At 37.8% G+C, this 12,790-nt stretch overlaps 1 protein-coding gene across 2 annotated transcripts in view; it reads left to right on the forward strand.

The window, feature by feature from the left end:
- Window positions 1-12,790, forward strand: part of LAMP2 (lysosome associated membrane protein 2) — a 39,632-nt gene that overhangs the window by 7,080 nt on the left and 19,762 nt on the right. For both annotated transcript variants that reach the window (XM_016214055.2, XM_087813354.1), the window contains exons 2-6: window positions 3,685-3,803; window positions 5,261-5,474; window positions 9,314-9,472; window positions 10,231-10,418; window positions 11,248-11,370. In XM_016214055.2, the coding sequence (XP_016069541.2) occupies window positions 3,685-3,803; window positions 5,261-5,474; window positions 9,314-9,472; window positions 10,231-10,418; window positions 11,248-11,370 (803 nt within the window). The remainder of the gene's footprint in view (window positions 1-3,684; window positions 3,804-5,260; window positions 5,475-9,313; window positions 9,473-10,230; window positions 10,419-11,247; window positions 11,371-12,790) is intronic.

Consider the following 12,790-nt stretch of genomic DNA (forward strand, 5'->3'; position numbering starts at 1 on the left):
GTAGTCACCCAATGATAGAAAGCTATACCTACAGAGTGAGAATGGACAGACTGTAGGTACACACAACTATGGAGTAAATCTCCCAAACATAATATTGAGTGAAAGAAGCCAGATATGAAAGAGCATAGCGATTGATTCCATTTATATCAGATTGAAAAGCAGGCAAAACCAGTCTCTTGTTAGGCGTCAGAATAATGGACAGCGGTTACCCTTGGGAGGGAAATGGTAACTGGAAGGGGGAACCAGGGAGCTTTGGGAGTACTTGGAATATTCTGCTTGATACAAGTGGGTTTAGTTTGTGAAAAATTTTTGAGCTGTATACTTAATATTATACATACTTTTCCCTTCCATATGTTATTCTGTGCACTTTTCCATAAGCATGTTGAACATCAATGAAATTTTCCTTCATAAAATATGCATATTAGGTAACGCAGAATTACTGGAGGCCCTGGCTATATATCCCAAAGTCTGGGTCAGTATCCCAAATCATGTCCCTGAACTGTGTTTCTATTGCCAAGCATTGAACTGCAGCTTGCACCACTGGCCACTGCCACAACGGGCTCTGCCTGTCTTGTTCCCTGGGAGCTTGATCCTGCTGTAGCTACTTCCACCTGAGGGAGGTAGTTCCATTCCTGACTCCATTCCCCAGCTCTCCTATTCAAATTCTGGTGTGGATGCCTTTGTTAGGTGGAGCCTAGCACAAGATCCTTGCTGCAAGGGAGGCTGGGAAAGCAAATAGCTGACGTTTTCAGCTTTTAAAGTAGGCAGTGATATTTGCCAGAAATTGTAAAAAAAAAAAAAAAAAAAAAGGCAGTGGAGGGGGTGTTTCAGAGTGAAATCCTTCCTGAGGTGAACATTTAGGTCAGTAGAAGAAAGTACATTTCAAATGTCAGGTACAATGTCTAGGGGTAGTGATTGAATACAACATAGCATTTGGGTCCGGTGAAACAAGTTTAACCAGATCAAAGGGTGTGTTCTGGGAAAATGGCTTGAGAAAACTTGAAGGAATAGGGTGGGAAAGATTAAGGATTACTTGAAAGCCAGGCAGAGGAATTCAAATTTAATATGGGAATTTTGGAGCCAGTAAAAGTTTGTGAACAAGAACATGTCCTGGGAGGAAATGGTATTCAAGGACCATTAATCTGGCAGCACTTCTTGGAGCAGCAGCTAGGAGAGAGGTGTCTCATAATTTAGGGGTTGGGTGGTGGATTGAGAGTAGAAATAAAAGACAAAGATTGGATTTAAGATAGAATTTGAAGGGAAAAAATCAATAGGACTTAACAAAGGAAATGAAGGAGAAGGTAATTCTCCTACTTTTGAGCCTGAGTGACTGTATGGTGCCTCCTTTCATTCAGAGCTGGAGAGGCTGAGAAGGGGACCAGCTTGGAGGAAGTAGAAAAATGAATTTTAGTTTTGGAATTGTTGAGTTTGAGGGAATAGGTCTTTGAATAAAAGCAGTCCATGTACAGTTGGAGATATAGGTCAGACAGGGAAGAAAGCTCTGTAGAAGCAATAGCTCTACAGGGAGAGAGGCTGTGAAGGGACTGGAACGATGTGCCAGAGCTCAGGGAGTTTCTCAGATCTCAGATTTAATGTAGTGGTAAATTTAACATGGAAAATTTGTACCACAACCTGTACCTTCTGCTTCATAAAGCTTCACTTCAGCCCATGTTGATACTACTATTATTTTGTGCTATTTTCTTTCTATTACTCTAATATCTTTGAAATGTATATGATTAATCCATGCGAGGCTTCTCTGGTTATTTCTAATAGTTTTTTGTTTTTGTTTTTGCTTTTAAATGGCACTTTTTAATGTTTTTATTGATTTTAGAGAGAAGGGGGAGAGAGAGAGAGAGAGAGAGAGAAACATCAGTGATGAGAGTCGTTGATCATCTGGCTGCCTCCTGCACAACCCCTACTGGGGGTCGAGCCTGCAACCTGGACATGTGCCCTAACCAGGAATCTAACGGTGACCTCCTGGTTCATAGGTTGATGCTCAACCACTGAGCCATGCCAGTCTGGCTATTTCTAATAGTTCTGAATGCTTTAAACAAGACAGAGAGACAGCATATAAAAATCAGGCCTCCAGTTGATTAGAAAATTTATGAGCTGGATTTCTCAGCACCACTACTGGGTAGCCTTGGATCAGTGAGGACAGCTCCATTCCATATTGTATTTAGAAAAGAATGGCTGTAAAACCTACTCAAGCCTCATGGGGTCTTTTCAAGCCTTAGCCAATACATTTAGGCACTGTCAGTAACCACAAGCTTTAGCATAATATTCAGGCGTGGCAAGACAGCTTGGACTCTGGAGGCTGGCGACAGGCTTTTGTGTACAGCTTGAAAGCTGTTGCTGAGGCACGCCTTCTTAGTATTCCTCTTAGGACTTGGTTCTCTATAGTCTATAGCATGCCCCTACTTGTAGATGATGCTAGATTGCTCAGGTATCATTAAAGGATCTGCAGCTATCTTAACAGGAAACAGCTCATCCCTTGGGTAATGTGTGAGATGGGGAAGAAAATCCTTAGATGGTTACCCATCATTTTAGCTGCTAGTGTGTTTGCCAGCATATAGTACCTTGAGTCCTTGGGCTCTCTAGGGTAATAGGTAATATTTTCCCTATGGTTAACCTAGTGTAGAAGATCTGACTCAAATTATCTGAAAAGTCTGAAGGTTTTTCTGTCTCCGTATAGTTTCTCTACCTAAAGAGGTGGCAGGTTGAGAACGCAGGAAGTTACTTTGAGTCCATGTCAAAGGATCTGCCAGCCTTTCTAATCAATTGAATTTTTAAGTGAAACAAAACGTGATGAACCAATATTGCATTTCTAAAAATTAACTTTTTGCCTATGGATCAAACAACCTTTGTAACCTTTGCTCACCTGGTGACATGCTTCGAAAGAGTTATCCCACCTCTTAACAGCAGAAGAAAGTAGTTTGCCAAGACATCCGTGTGTCACCCTAGCTGGTTTGGCTCAGTGCTTAGAGCATTGGCTCACGGACTGAAGGGCCTCGGGTTCAATTCCAGTCAAGGGCACATACCTCGGTTGCAGGCTCTATCCCTGTGGGAGGCAGCCAATCAATGTGTCTCTCTTACATCAATGTTTCTTTTTCTCTCTCCCTTCCACTGTCTCTGAAAAGCAATGGAAAAAAATCCTCGGGTGAGGATTAAAAAAAAAAGACATCCATGTGTCATAGTTCATGTAGTTTGTGACAGGCTTTAAGGCAACAAGAACATTGAACATCAAATCTATCATTATTTTTGCAGAGAAAGTTCCATGAGCTGGTTTGAGAGAAGCGGGAGTTTAACACCCCTTCCAAGCTTCCCCATACCTTGTTTACCTTAAAGGACAAAAATTTGAACAGGCAAACTATAGTTGCCTAAAAAAAACCCAGTGAGGCACAAATGAATGTCAAAATTATTATTAGGAGACAAAAGGGAAATGTCACCAGCCTGCGCAATTACCTATGTATTCTAGGTCAAGCAACTGTTCTTTTGGGAAGAGGAAATGCTAACTTTATCAATAGCATTCCACTAAAGATATAAAGAAAAACAATGATCAAGGTACCATATCTATTAAAAACATTTGGTTTTATTTTAGAGCTGGTTGAACTTCAGTGGTGGGTAGAGCTTGTTTTTATATATTTTTTGTAGTACAATTTTAAAATCTTATTATTTTTAATCTAGGAGCTGTCTCATCTTATGCATTAGAACTTAATTTGACGGATTCAAAAAAAGCCACTTGCCTTTATGCAAAATGGCAGATGAATTTCACAATACGCTATGAGACCACAAGCAAAAATTATGTAAGTGTTTTTCTTTTTCTTTGAGTTTTATAGCAGGAATTTAATTCTACTCTTTTTATCTTCTACATGCATTTATACAAATAAGATTTCATATGTTAACTGACTTAACACTTAAATTCTGTGGGTTTCTTAAAATACATGTGCCCTTGAATGTATTCTGATCAGTGTTGGAAAGAATATTTTAATCATTGGTTCTTTGAAGTTTTTTTGGAGTTACTTAAGGGCAAATGATCTGAAGACTCTATGGTGTTCTAACTACTGTAATGTTTATAACGTGTATTAACATCAAAGCTTGTCCCTTTTTTAATAGCTTGCTATTAAAAATCCACCTTTTTGGCAGTGCTTCTCAGTCCCTTTGCCTTTTTATTTTCTTTTAGTTAAGGTCCTGCCTGCTTACAACCTGATTTTTAAAAAATAAACTTAAGAACATAAGCTCAGCCCTGGCCAGTGTGGCTCAGTAATTAGAGCATCAGACTGCGCACCGAAAGGTTGCGAGTTCGATTTCCGGTCAAGTGCACATACCTGGGTTGCGGGTTCGCTCCCCGCCCCCAATCAGGGTGCATGCGGGAGGCAACCAGTCAATGTGTCTCTCTCACATCACTGTTTTTCTCTCTGTCTGTTTCTCTTCCCCCACTCCCTTCCACTCTCTGAAAAGCAATGGAAAAATATCCTCAGGTGAGGATTAGTAACAACAACAAAAGAACAGAAGTTCAGACCAGTTTTCCTTTTCCTTTCAGACATAGTACATGAATTTATCCAGAGGACTGGTGTGTAGCTAAGGAATCTAAGACTGGTTTACACAGCAAATCAGGCAAAGGGCAACCTAGCCATGGGGGATGTGTGATGTAGACTGAAGTGGCGCATCCTGTGAAAATGATTGGTGCTCATCACTGCCTGTTTGTTCCTTACCCCCAAACTTTTTTCCCCTACTTCATCTTATTTATTTATTTATTTATTTATTTATTTATTTATTTATTTATTTATTTATTATTTATGTTACTATTACATTTATTTGGGTAACATTAGTGAATAACATCATATAATTTTTCAGGTGTACAAAATTATAATACATCATCTGTATATTGCATTTTATGCTCAACATCCAAAGTCTAGTTTCCTTCCATTACCATACATTTTACCCTCTTTACCTACTTCACTCTCCCCAGCTTTCTTTCCCCTGTGGTAACCACCATTCTGTTGTCTGTATCTATAAGCTTGTTTTTGTTTGTTTTGTTGGTTTGTTACTTTTTATTTTATATTCCATATATGAGTGAAATCTTACAGTTTTTGTCCTTTCCTATCTGACTTATTTCACTTAGCATAATACTCTCAAGGTCCATTCATGTTCGCAAATGGTAATATTTCATGTTTCTTATGGCTGAGTAGTATTCCATTGTGTGTATCTACCACATTTTCTTTATCTAATCACCCACAAATTAAACTTCTTTTTCTTTTAGAAAACTGTAACCATTTCAGACCTTGGCAATGCAACATACAGTGGAAGCACCTGTGGGGATGACAAGAATGGTCCCAAAATTGAGGTGCAATTTGGATCTGGTTTTTCCTGGACTGTGAATTTTACAAAGGAGGTGTCTACTTATTCAATTGAAAGCATTTCATTTTCCTATGACACTAATGATAACACAACATTTCCTGATGCTAAAGAGAAAGGTAACCTTAATAACTGGATTTGTATTATCTTCTCTTGCTGTTTATTGATAATAAAAAATGTGAATAATTTAAAAATCATCCTTATGCATGTCTGTCTTCCTAACTAGAATAGAAACTTTATGTTTTTGTATCCTCTCCACCTCCATGTACAGCACAGTGTTCAGTATAGCGATGATATTTGCTGTGCTTTGTACCAGATAGTACCCTAAGTGTGTTACCAGCAGCATCTCAATCCTTACCAGTAAGCCTGAGAAGTAGATATTATCCCAGCTTTACAGGTAAAAAAAATGAGGCTTGATGAGATTAAATGACTTTCCCAAACATCACACAGGCTAGTAAGTGGATGAGTTTTTTGAAGCAAAGTCTATTGAGTTACAGAGTTCACACACTTAATTATTACTATTTATTTCATTCAATAATGGGCACTCAACAAATGCTGAATCAATGAGCAAATCCTTTACTAATACCTATTTTAAATGTGTGCAAGTTCAGTAATCTGAGAGGCGCAGAAATGCTTCATCTGAAGATCTTTTTACCATTTAGATAGGATTTTGACTGAAAAGTAAATGATGGTTAATTAAAGGTAAAATGACAGGAGTCAACATTTGCTGCTATTTTGGGACAATTTCAGTTCAAAATGAACTTGGGTAAAGCATTGGCAATTAGGTCATGATTGTAACTACCAGAACTGAAATGTGTATTAAAGTATTTTGAAGGCATGGATAATGGAGATTTCCATTGTGTTGGGGATATAATTCTCTCCTTTCCTCCCCCTCTGTTGAGATCGAGTTAACATGGTGTTTGTAGTAACTTAGCATTTGTCACCGATAGTATTTCATTCTGACCCCAGAAGTAGGTACATGGGCTTCAGTTGCCTAGACCTGGGGATAAATGACTCATTTGGATGTATGGATATCAAAATATCATATTTTAAGGACCCAGAAGTGAGTGTGCTCATATAAAATGGGAGTTATCACAGACTGAGGCTTGGAAATCAAATCCTATTTTTCTTTTTACTAATCTCTTAGTTTGAGAGGATAACTAAAGCAAGTTTGTTATGGGATATCTCGTATATTTAGTTTTGTGCCTTACATTGTATTTCAGAACTGATATAAGATTTGCTTCTCACTTTCAAGGAGGGTAAAACCTAGTTGGAGAGACAAAGTGAAATTGTTTTTTCAAGTTATATGGGAAAATTGGAAAGCATTGAGGTCCATGTGAATTTGTTGTTGTTGTGTGCTTTGCGGGGGGGGGGGGCTTATAAATCTTTTCTGACAATGTGAGAGCTCTAGACTCTCTCAAAGTACGTTGAACTTCGCACATGGTACATACATAGTCCCTGAGCCCATCTGTGCATGCCTGTGGTTAAGAGGCCCAATTTAAACTGTTCTCACAAAGGGTCCTGATTAAGAAAGAACACAGAGAAAGGAGAAGTCAGTGTGTGTTGGAGGAGTGAAATGTAGGACTTGAGCTGAAACTCCGCTATAATAGAATTTGAGTAAGCGGAGAATTGTGAGCAGAGTACTTCCAACAGGGAGAAGCATAGTGTGTGCAGCAGTGATTGTACAGCTGCCTGATTAAAATAGAGGCTGTGTGCGTAGCAGCAAGAAAATCAAGCTTTCTAGGTGGCAGTGCGTCTAAATTATAGAGGGCCTTGGAAGCCAAGGAAAGGCATTTAGCTTGATGGGGTAGACACTAGGGAACCATTTTCGGTATTTACCAGGAGAATGATATAACAAGAGCAGAGACAGTAGTTTATAAAGACTGTTCTGTAGGATTCATTTGGAAGTGAGGAGACTGCATGTAGAGAGGCCAACTTTAAGGCTGTTATAGTAATTAAGGCATGAAGTAATGAGTGCCTGGACCAAGGGGGTAGCAGGAAAAGGAGGTGGGGTTTAATCTAACAGAATTTATGGGAAAACTTTGGACTCTAAATGTTAACGTCTATCTCGCCCACCTTTTATTTTAAACAAGGGAAAATGCAGATTTTTTTATTACCGGCATCGGTGTAGTATTTGAAACAATTTGGAATTTAAAAGGATTTCCTTAAATGTACTGTTGATGATTTTTAAATTAATTTAGTGTTTTCTTTTTAGGCATCTGATCATTTAAGTGACTTTGAAATTGCTGTTTTCTTTTAAAAAATTGTTCATGATTAAAATACAGAAAAGTACAGAGAATAATATAACAGGCCCACATGCACCCATTTCCCAGAATTAGTAAATACTGTTTTTTTTTCATATTTCCCTCATCTTCTTATTTAAAGAAATAAAATCTTACAGATACACTTGAGGTTTCCTTTGTACCCACTCCCCAGAGCTATTTTCCTCCCTGCCTCCTGAGATGTCACCACTCTCATTAATTTGCGGTATAGCCTTCCTGTTTATGTGTTCATACTTGACTAATACATATGCCGATATATATGTTCCTAAATAATTCATAGTTTAAAATGATAGTTTTATAGTGTATTTCCAATATTTCTATAACTTGGTTTTTTTTTAAGTTATTTGTTTTTGAGGTCTATCTATGTACAGCAAATTCATGTATCTGTTCACTTTAATTGTGAAAACAGTTTTGGAGAAAAATGTTCTAATTCATTGGTTAAAAAATTTTTTCCTTTGGCCATTAGGGGGTGCCAAGGCAGCATTAATTAGCTGCCTTGCTACATGATGGAGAGGCACAGAAGGCAGCCTATATTATGCACCTCGAATAGTACCTTCTTCCCTTGCTGCTTCTCCAAAATAAACTAAGCCATTTGGGTGGATGAGTGTGATCACAGCCTCCCCCCCCCCATTGCTTTTCAGAGAGAGTGGAAGGGGGGGAGAGAGAGAGAGGGGGAGGGGGAGGGGGAGGGAGAGGGAGAGGGAAAGAAACATCAATGTGAGAGAGACACATCAATTGGTTGCCTCCCACATGTGCCCCGACTGGGCCGGGGATCAAGCCAGCAACTAAGGTATATGCCCTTGGCCAGAATTGAACCTGAGACCCTTCAGTCTGCAGGCCAATGCTCTAGCCACTGAGCCAAACTGGCTAGGGCTGATCACAGCCTTTTAAAGTTTTGCTATAGGAGTTATAATAAATGCTCTGTACAGAATGGCTGTAACATATTGCTTTTACATTCTGAAGATTTCATGAAATGGAATAGTCTTTAATTCTATCCAGGAAGAGGTTCAAAAGCTCATGTAGTTACTATAACTTACTTTGGGATAGTATCACAAAAATAAGGATTTACTATAAAATTCCTTATTAATGCATCTCTCTTCCTTGTTTTGTCACTGTCCTGTTGATTCTACCTTACATATGTGTTTCAGTTTGGCCCCTTTGCTCTCTTCCTACTGCTCCTCACCATCTTAGTTTAGGCATCCCCCTCCTTGCTTCTCACCTTACCTATGTCATCAGGCTTCTAAATGGTTTCCCTCTTAAATGACTTTCCTTAACATTTTTCTCCCCTGCCTATCCTCTACAATTTTGCTATCTCCCTTAAAATAAATTATACACGTGTTATTTATTTCCAGCTTTAAAAACTGGAGCTGACCTTCCATTGGTAACAAAATAAAGCCCAACTAACCTATTCTTAGATCATATATGATGCTTCAGAGTGTGACCACCTACAGCCTGTCTTCCTTTTCTAACTCCCATTACATCTTTTCTTTTATGCCCTGTCACCCACAGCGAATGTGTCATTTCCTGAAGATGCCATGTCCTTTGTCACTTTGAGGATGGGGTGGGGCAGGCAGACAGAAGAGAAGAAAGTCTAATATATATTTATATTATCACTTTTTTCCTACCTTCTTGAAAACAGCTATTGTTAATCTTTTTTCTTTTTTTTTTTTTTACAGGAAATTTTACTGTTTATGAGCATGTGATATTCAGCATTCCCTTGGATGACATCTTTAGATGCAATAGTATATTGACTTTAGAAAAGAGCGATGTTGCCCAGAACTATTGGGATGTTCATGTACAAGCTTTTGTCCAAAATGGCACAGTGAGCACAAAAGGTGACTACTTAAAGTGTATATTTCTGTATTTGGGTCCTAATTTAAGATGAGCATACCAGGTAGCTTTGTTGAAGTTGTTACCTGCAAGCATGCATATACTAAGACTTATTCATAGTTTACACTGGACTGTAAAATTTTTATAAATAATAGCAATTCTTATTCTTGTGGAACTTGCAATTTTGTTTATAATGTACCTCTTGTGGAATGGTATTTTAAAATGCTTTCCACATAGTGTTTTCATCTGATATAACCTAATCTTTGAACAAATCCTTAAATAGTATTTGATCCTCAGCTCTTTTGCTTTTGATGATGCAAGACAAAAGCGTAGGAATTAGATTTCTGGGTTCTAATCTTGAATTTTATAAATTGTTTTGTAACTTTCATATGACTTTATGGAAATGCAATAATTTCTCACTTACCAGTTTTGGGAAACTACCAACACTTCCTAAAAAGAGGTTGAAATGCCTATGATTTGCTGTAGGGGTAACACAGATATTGTATTTAAATCCTTCAATGATTTCTAAACTTTCTTCTGGTAAACGCTATCCTCCTTTGTAGTAGTTGTATGTGGGAGAGAAGGAGGGCAGGCCTACGTTGGGACAAAATGTTTTCAAATGTAAATCTCTGATTTTCATGTAAGAGGCTGGCTAGAAATCCCTTCTTTTGGACTGCTATTGTGAGAAATATTTAGCTCTTCCTGGGCCTTATGAATTAAGAAAAAGTCTGCTTTAGTTTATTTTGTCCTTTGTTTGTTTTAGAGTTTCTGTGTGATAAAGATAAAACTTCAACCACTGTGGTGCCCATCACTCCCACCACTTTGCCATCTCCTACTACAACACCCACTCAAAAGGAAAAACCAGAGATTGGAACCTATTCAGTTAATAATAGCAATGGTACTTGTCTTCTGGCTACCATGGGGCTGCAGCTGAGCATGACTCAAGATAAGGTATAGTTGTCTCTATCACTCAAGGTGAAGTATGGTTGTTTATTTTTATGGCTACATTCTATTTGCATCTCCTTTCAAATAATGTATCCTACATTCAGCTCAAGAGTAGTGTTACTGGAATAATGGCATTTTAAATGGAGATTCGATGTTGACTAACTGAGTTTTGATGAGTTTGGAGTTACTATAAATAACCATGAAGAGTTAATGTTGCTGTCAAGGTGTTATTTTGGGCAGTGGGAAACCTAGCAGTTTAAAGGACTCTTTGGATGTTTAGATTCTATTTGCCATCAGTAGATCAGAGAATATCTGAGTTTATCGTTATTTCAGTCTGTTTAAATATAACTCCTTCACACTTTTATCTGAAACATGCACTGTAGGTTGATGTATGGGAACAGTGCCGCTATCTGTTTCTCCAGCTATTTGATGACTGGAATCCTATAGCTAATGTTCAAGTACAGGATGACACTTCTAGTTACAGTGTTCCACTGAGGCTACAGAGGGCGTGCCATTGAACAAATCCCATTTCCAGAGTCCTATGATTTAGACAAGCCAGACAGCTCTTATGCTCCATAAACTTTGTGTATTTTCATTTGGCTCATTACTAAGGAAGCTTCCCTCTTGTTTTTTTGTGGTTTTTTTTTTTTAAAGTTGTCTGAGTCATAGCTTGAGAGCCTGTGCCAACTGTTTGAAAGTAAGACATCATAAACTTAAGTATTCAGACAAAAGAGTTGTTTTGTTCTCCACTAAAGTTGGTCTTGTTAGAGTATAAGGTTTAGTTGTAGACATTTATGGTTAATCTGTACCTTCCCCCCCTCTTCTTCCCCTAAAGGTTGTTTCGGTTATTAACATCAACCCCAATACAACTGACTTCACTGGCAGCTGCCATTCCCAAACTGCTCTACTTAGGCTGAACAGCAGCAACATTAAGTATCTCGACTTTGTCTTTGCTGTGGTGAGTAATAGATTTTTCTAAAATTAGATTCATTCTCTCAGAAAGACATTTGAAAGTATAAATAGGGTAGTGTGTGTGTGTGTGTGTGTGTGTGTGTGTGTGTGTGTGTGTTTTGGGGGGATATTTAGCTCTATTTTCGGTTTCAACACTACTTAATTATAGAGTGTAGTCCATTGATTCCTGTTAATCCCTCAGGGTTACCGCCATCTGTGGGCTGGACTCTCATATTAATATTCACCAATTGTGGCTATTCTTCTGTTATATAGACCTTAGGGTAGGAGCAAGAATTAACCCACATAAACTGTCTAATCTCTCCATATATATATTTTTTTACATATATATGTATATATATGTATATAAAATAAAGTAATATACATACTATTTTCTCTGTTATTGGTTAGAAAACTCGTGTTTGTGTACTATAATATTTTAGGCATTTTGGAGGCTATACTATTTGTAATAGTATCAGTAGTAACAGCTAACATTTATTGAATACTTGGTATCTACAAGACTCTGTATAAGCACTTAACATGCATTAATTCATTAAATCAGAACAGTTTATAATGGTAGCATTCAAGTTTTTGTTGTTCATGCTTGTATCAAGGGCTGAACCTTAAAGAGAAAGTTCCAGGTTAAGCATACATTCTCTACTTCTTGCTAGCATAAATGAATCATTGGGAACCTTTATTTTTACCTTCTCAGAAGCAGTTATTATCCCCACCATTTTTTGAGGGGGGTGTGTGTGTGCGTGCGCGCGCTCACTCCTGCACATGCACAAGCTATAGCCAATGAGAATGAAAAAGAGGGGATTGCTATCGGTGAGGGAAAATGTTGAAACACCAACAGTTCTTAAACTAAGTTATTGTATAAGTGGGTAGAAAACAGTTCTGCTTTTAAATCACACAGTGTATCTAAGGGATGGGGAAATAGTCTCCACATCTGATATAGGAAAAATTAGGTTTGTTATTATTTGTTTCATATCTGAACTAGGTTTCTTGAGTCTAAAACCTTTTTTCTCTATGGAATATATGCCGAGTAATTGAGGATTATATCTAATTATATTTGAGAAAGGTTTACAAAAAAAGCTTCCCTTTTCTAACATTCAAATTATTCCTCTGTGTATAGTACCTATATGACCAGTGAATTCCAGTACCCACTGGAACATTCCAAGCCCCACAAGGGATGCCTGAAACCACAGATAGTACCGAACCCTACATATACTATGTTTTTCCTATACATACATACTTATGATACATTTAACTTATAAATTGGTCACAGTAAGAGATTAACAATAAAGAATAAAATAAAACAATTAGAACAATATACTATAATACAAGTTATGTGAATGTGGTCTCTCTCTCTACAAATATCTGGAATTTTGCATTTAATATTTGTGTACTGTGGTTGACCATGAACAACT

Source organism: Miniopterus natalensis, chromosome X (assembly GCF_054644295.1).
Source record: "Miniopterus natalensis isolate mMinNat1 chromosome X, mMinNat1.hap1, whole genome shotgun sequence".
Classification (NCBI taxonomy): Eukaryota; Metazoa; Chordata; class Mammalia; order Chiroptera; family Miniopteridae; genus Miniopterus; species Miniopterus natalensis.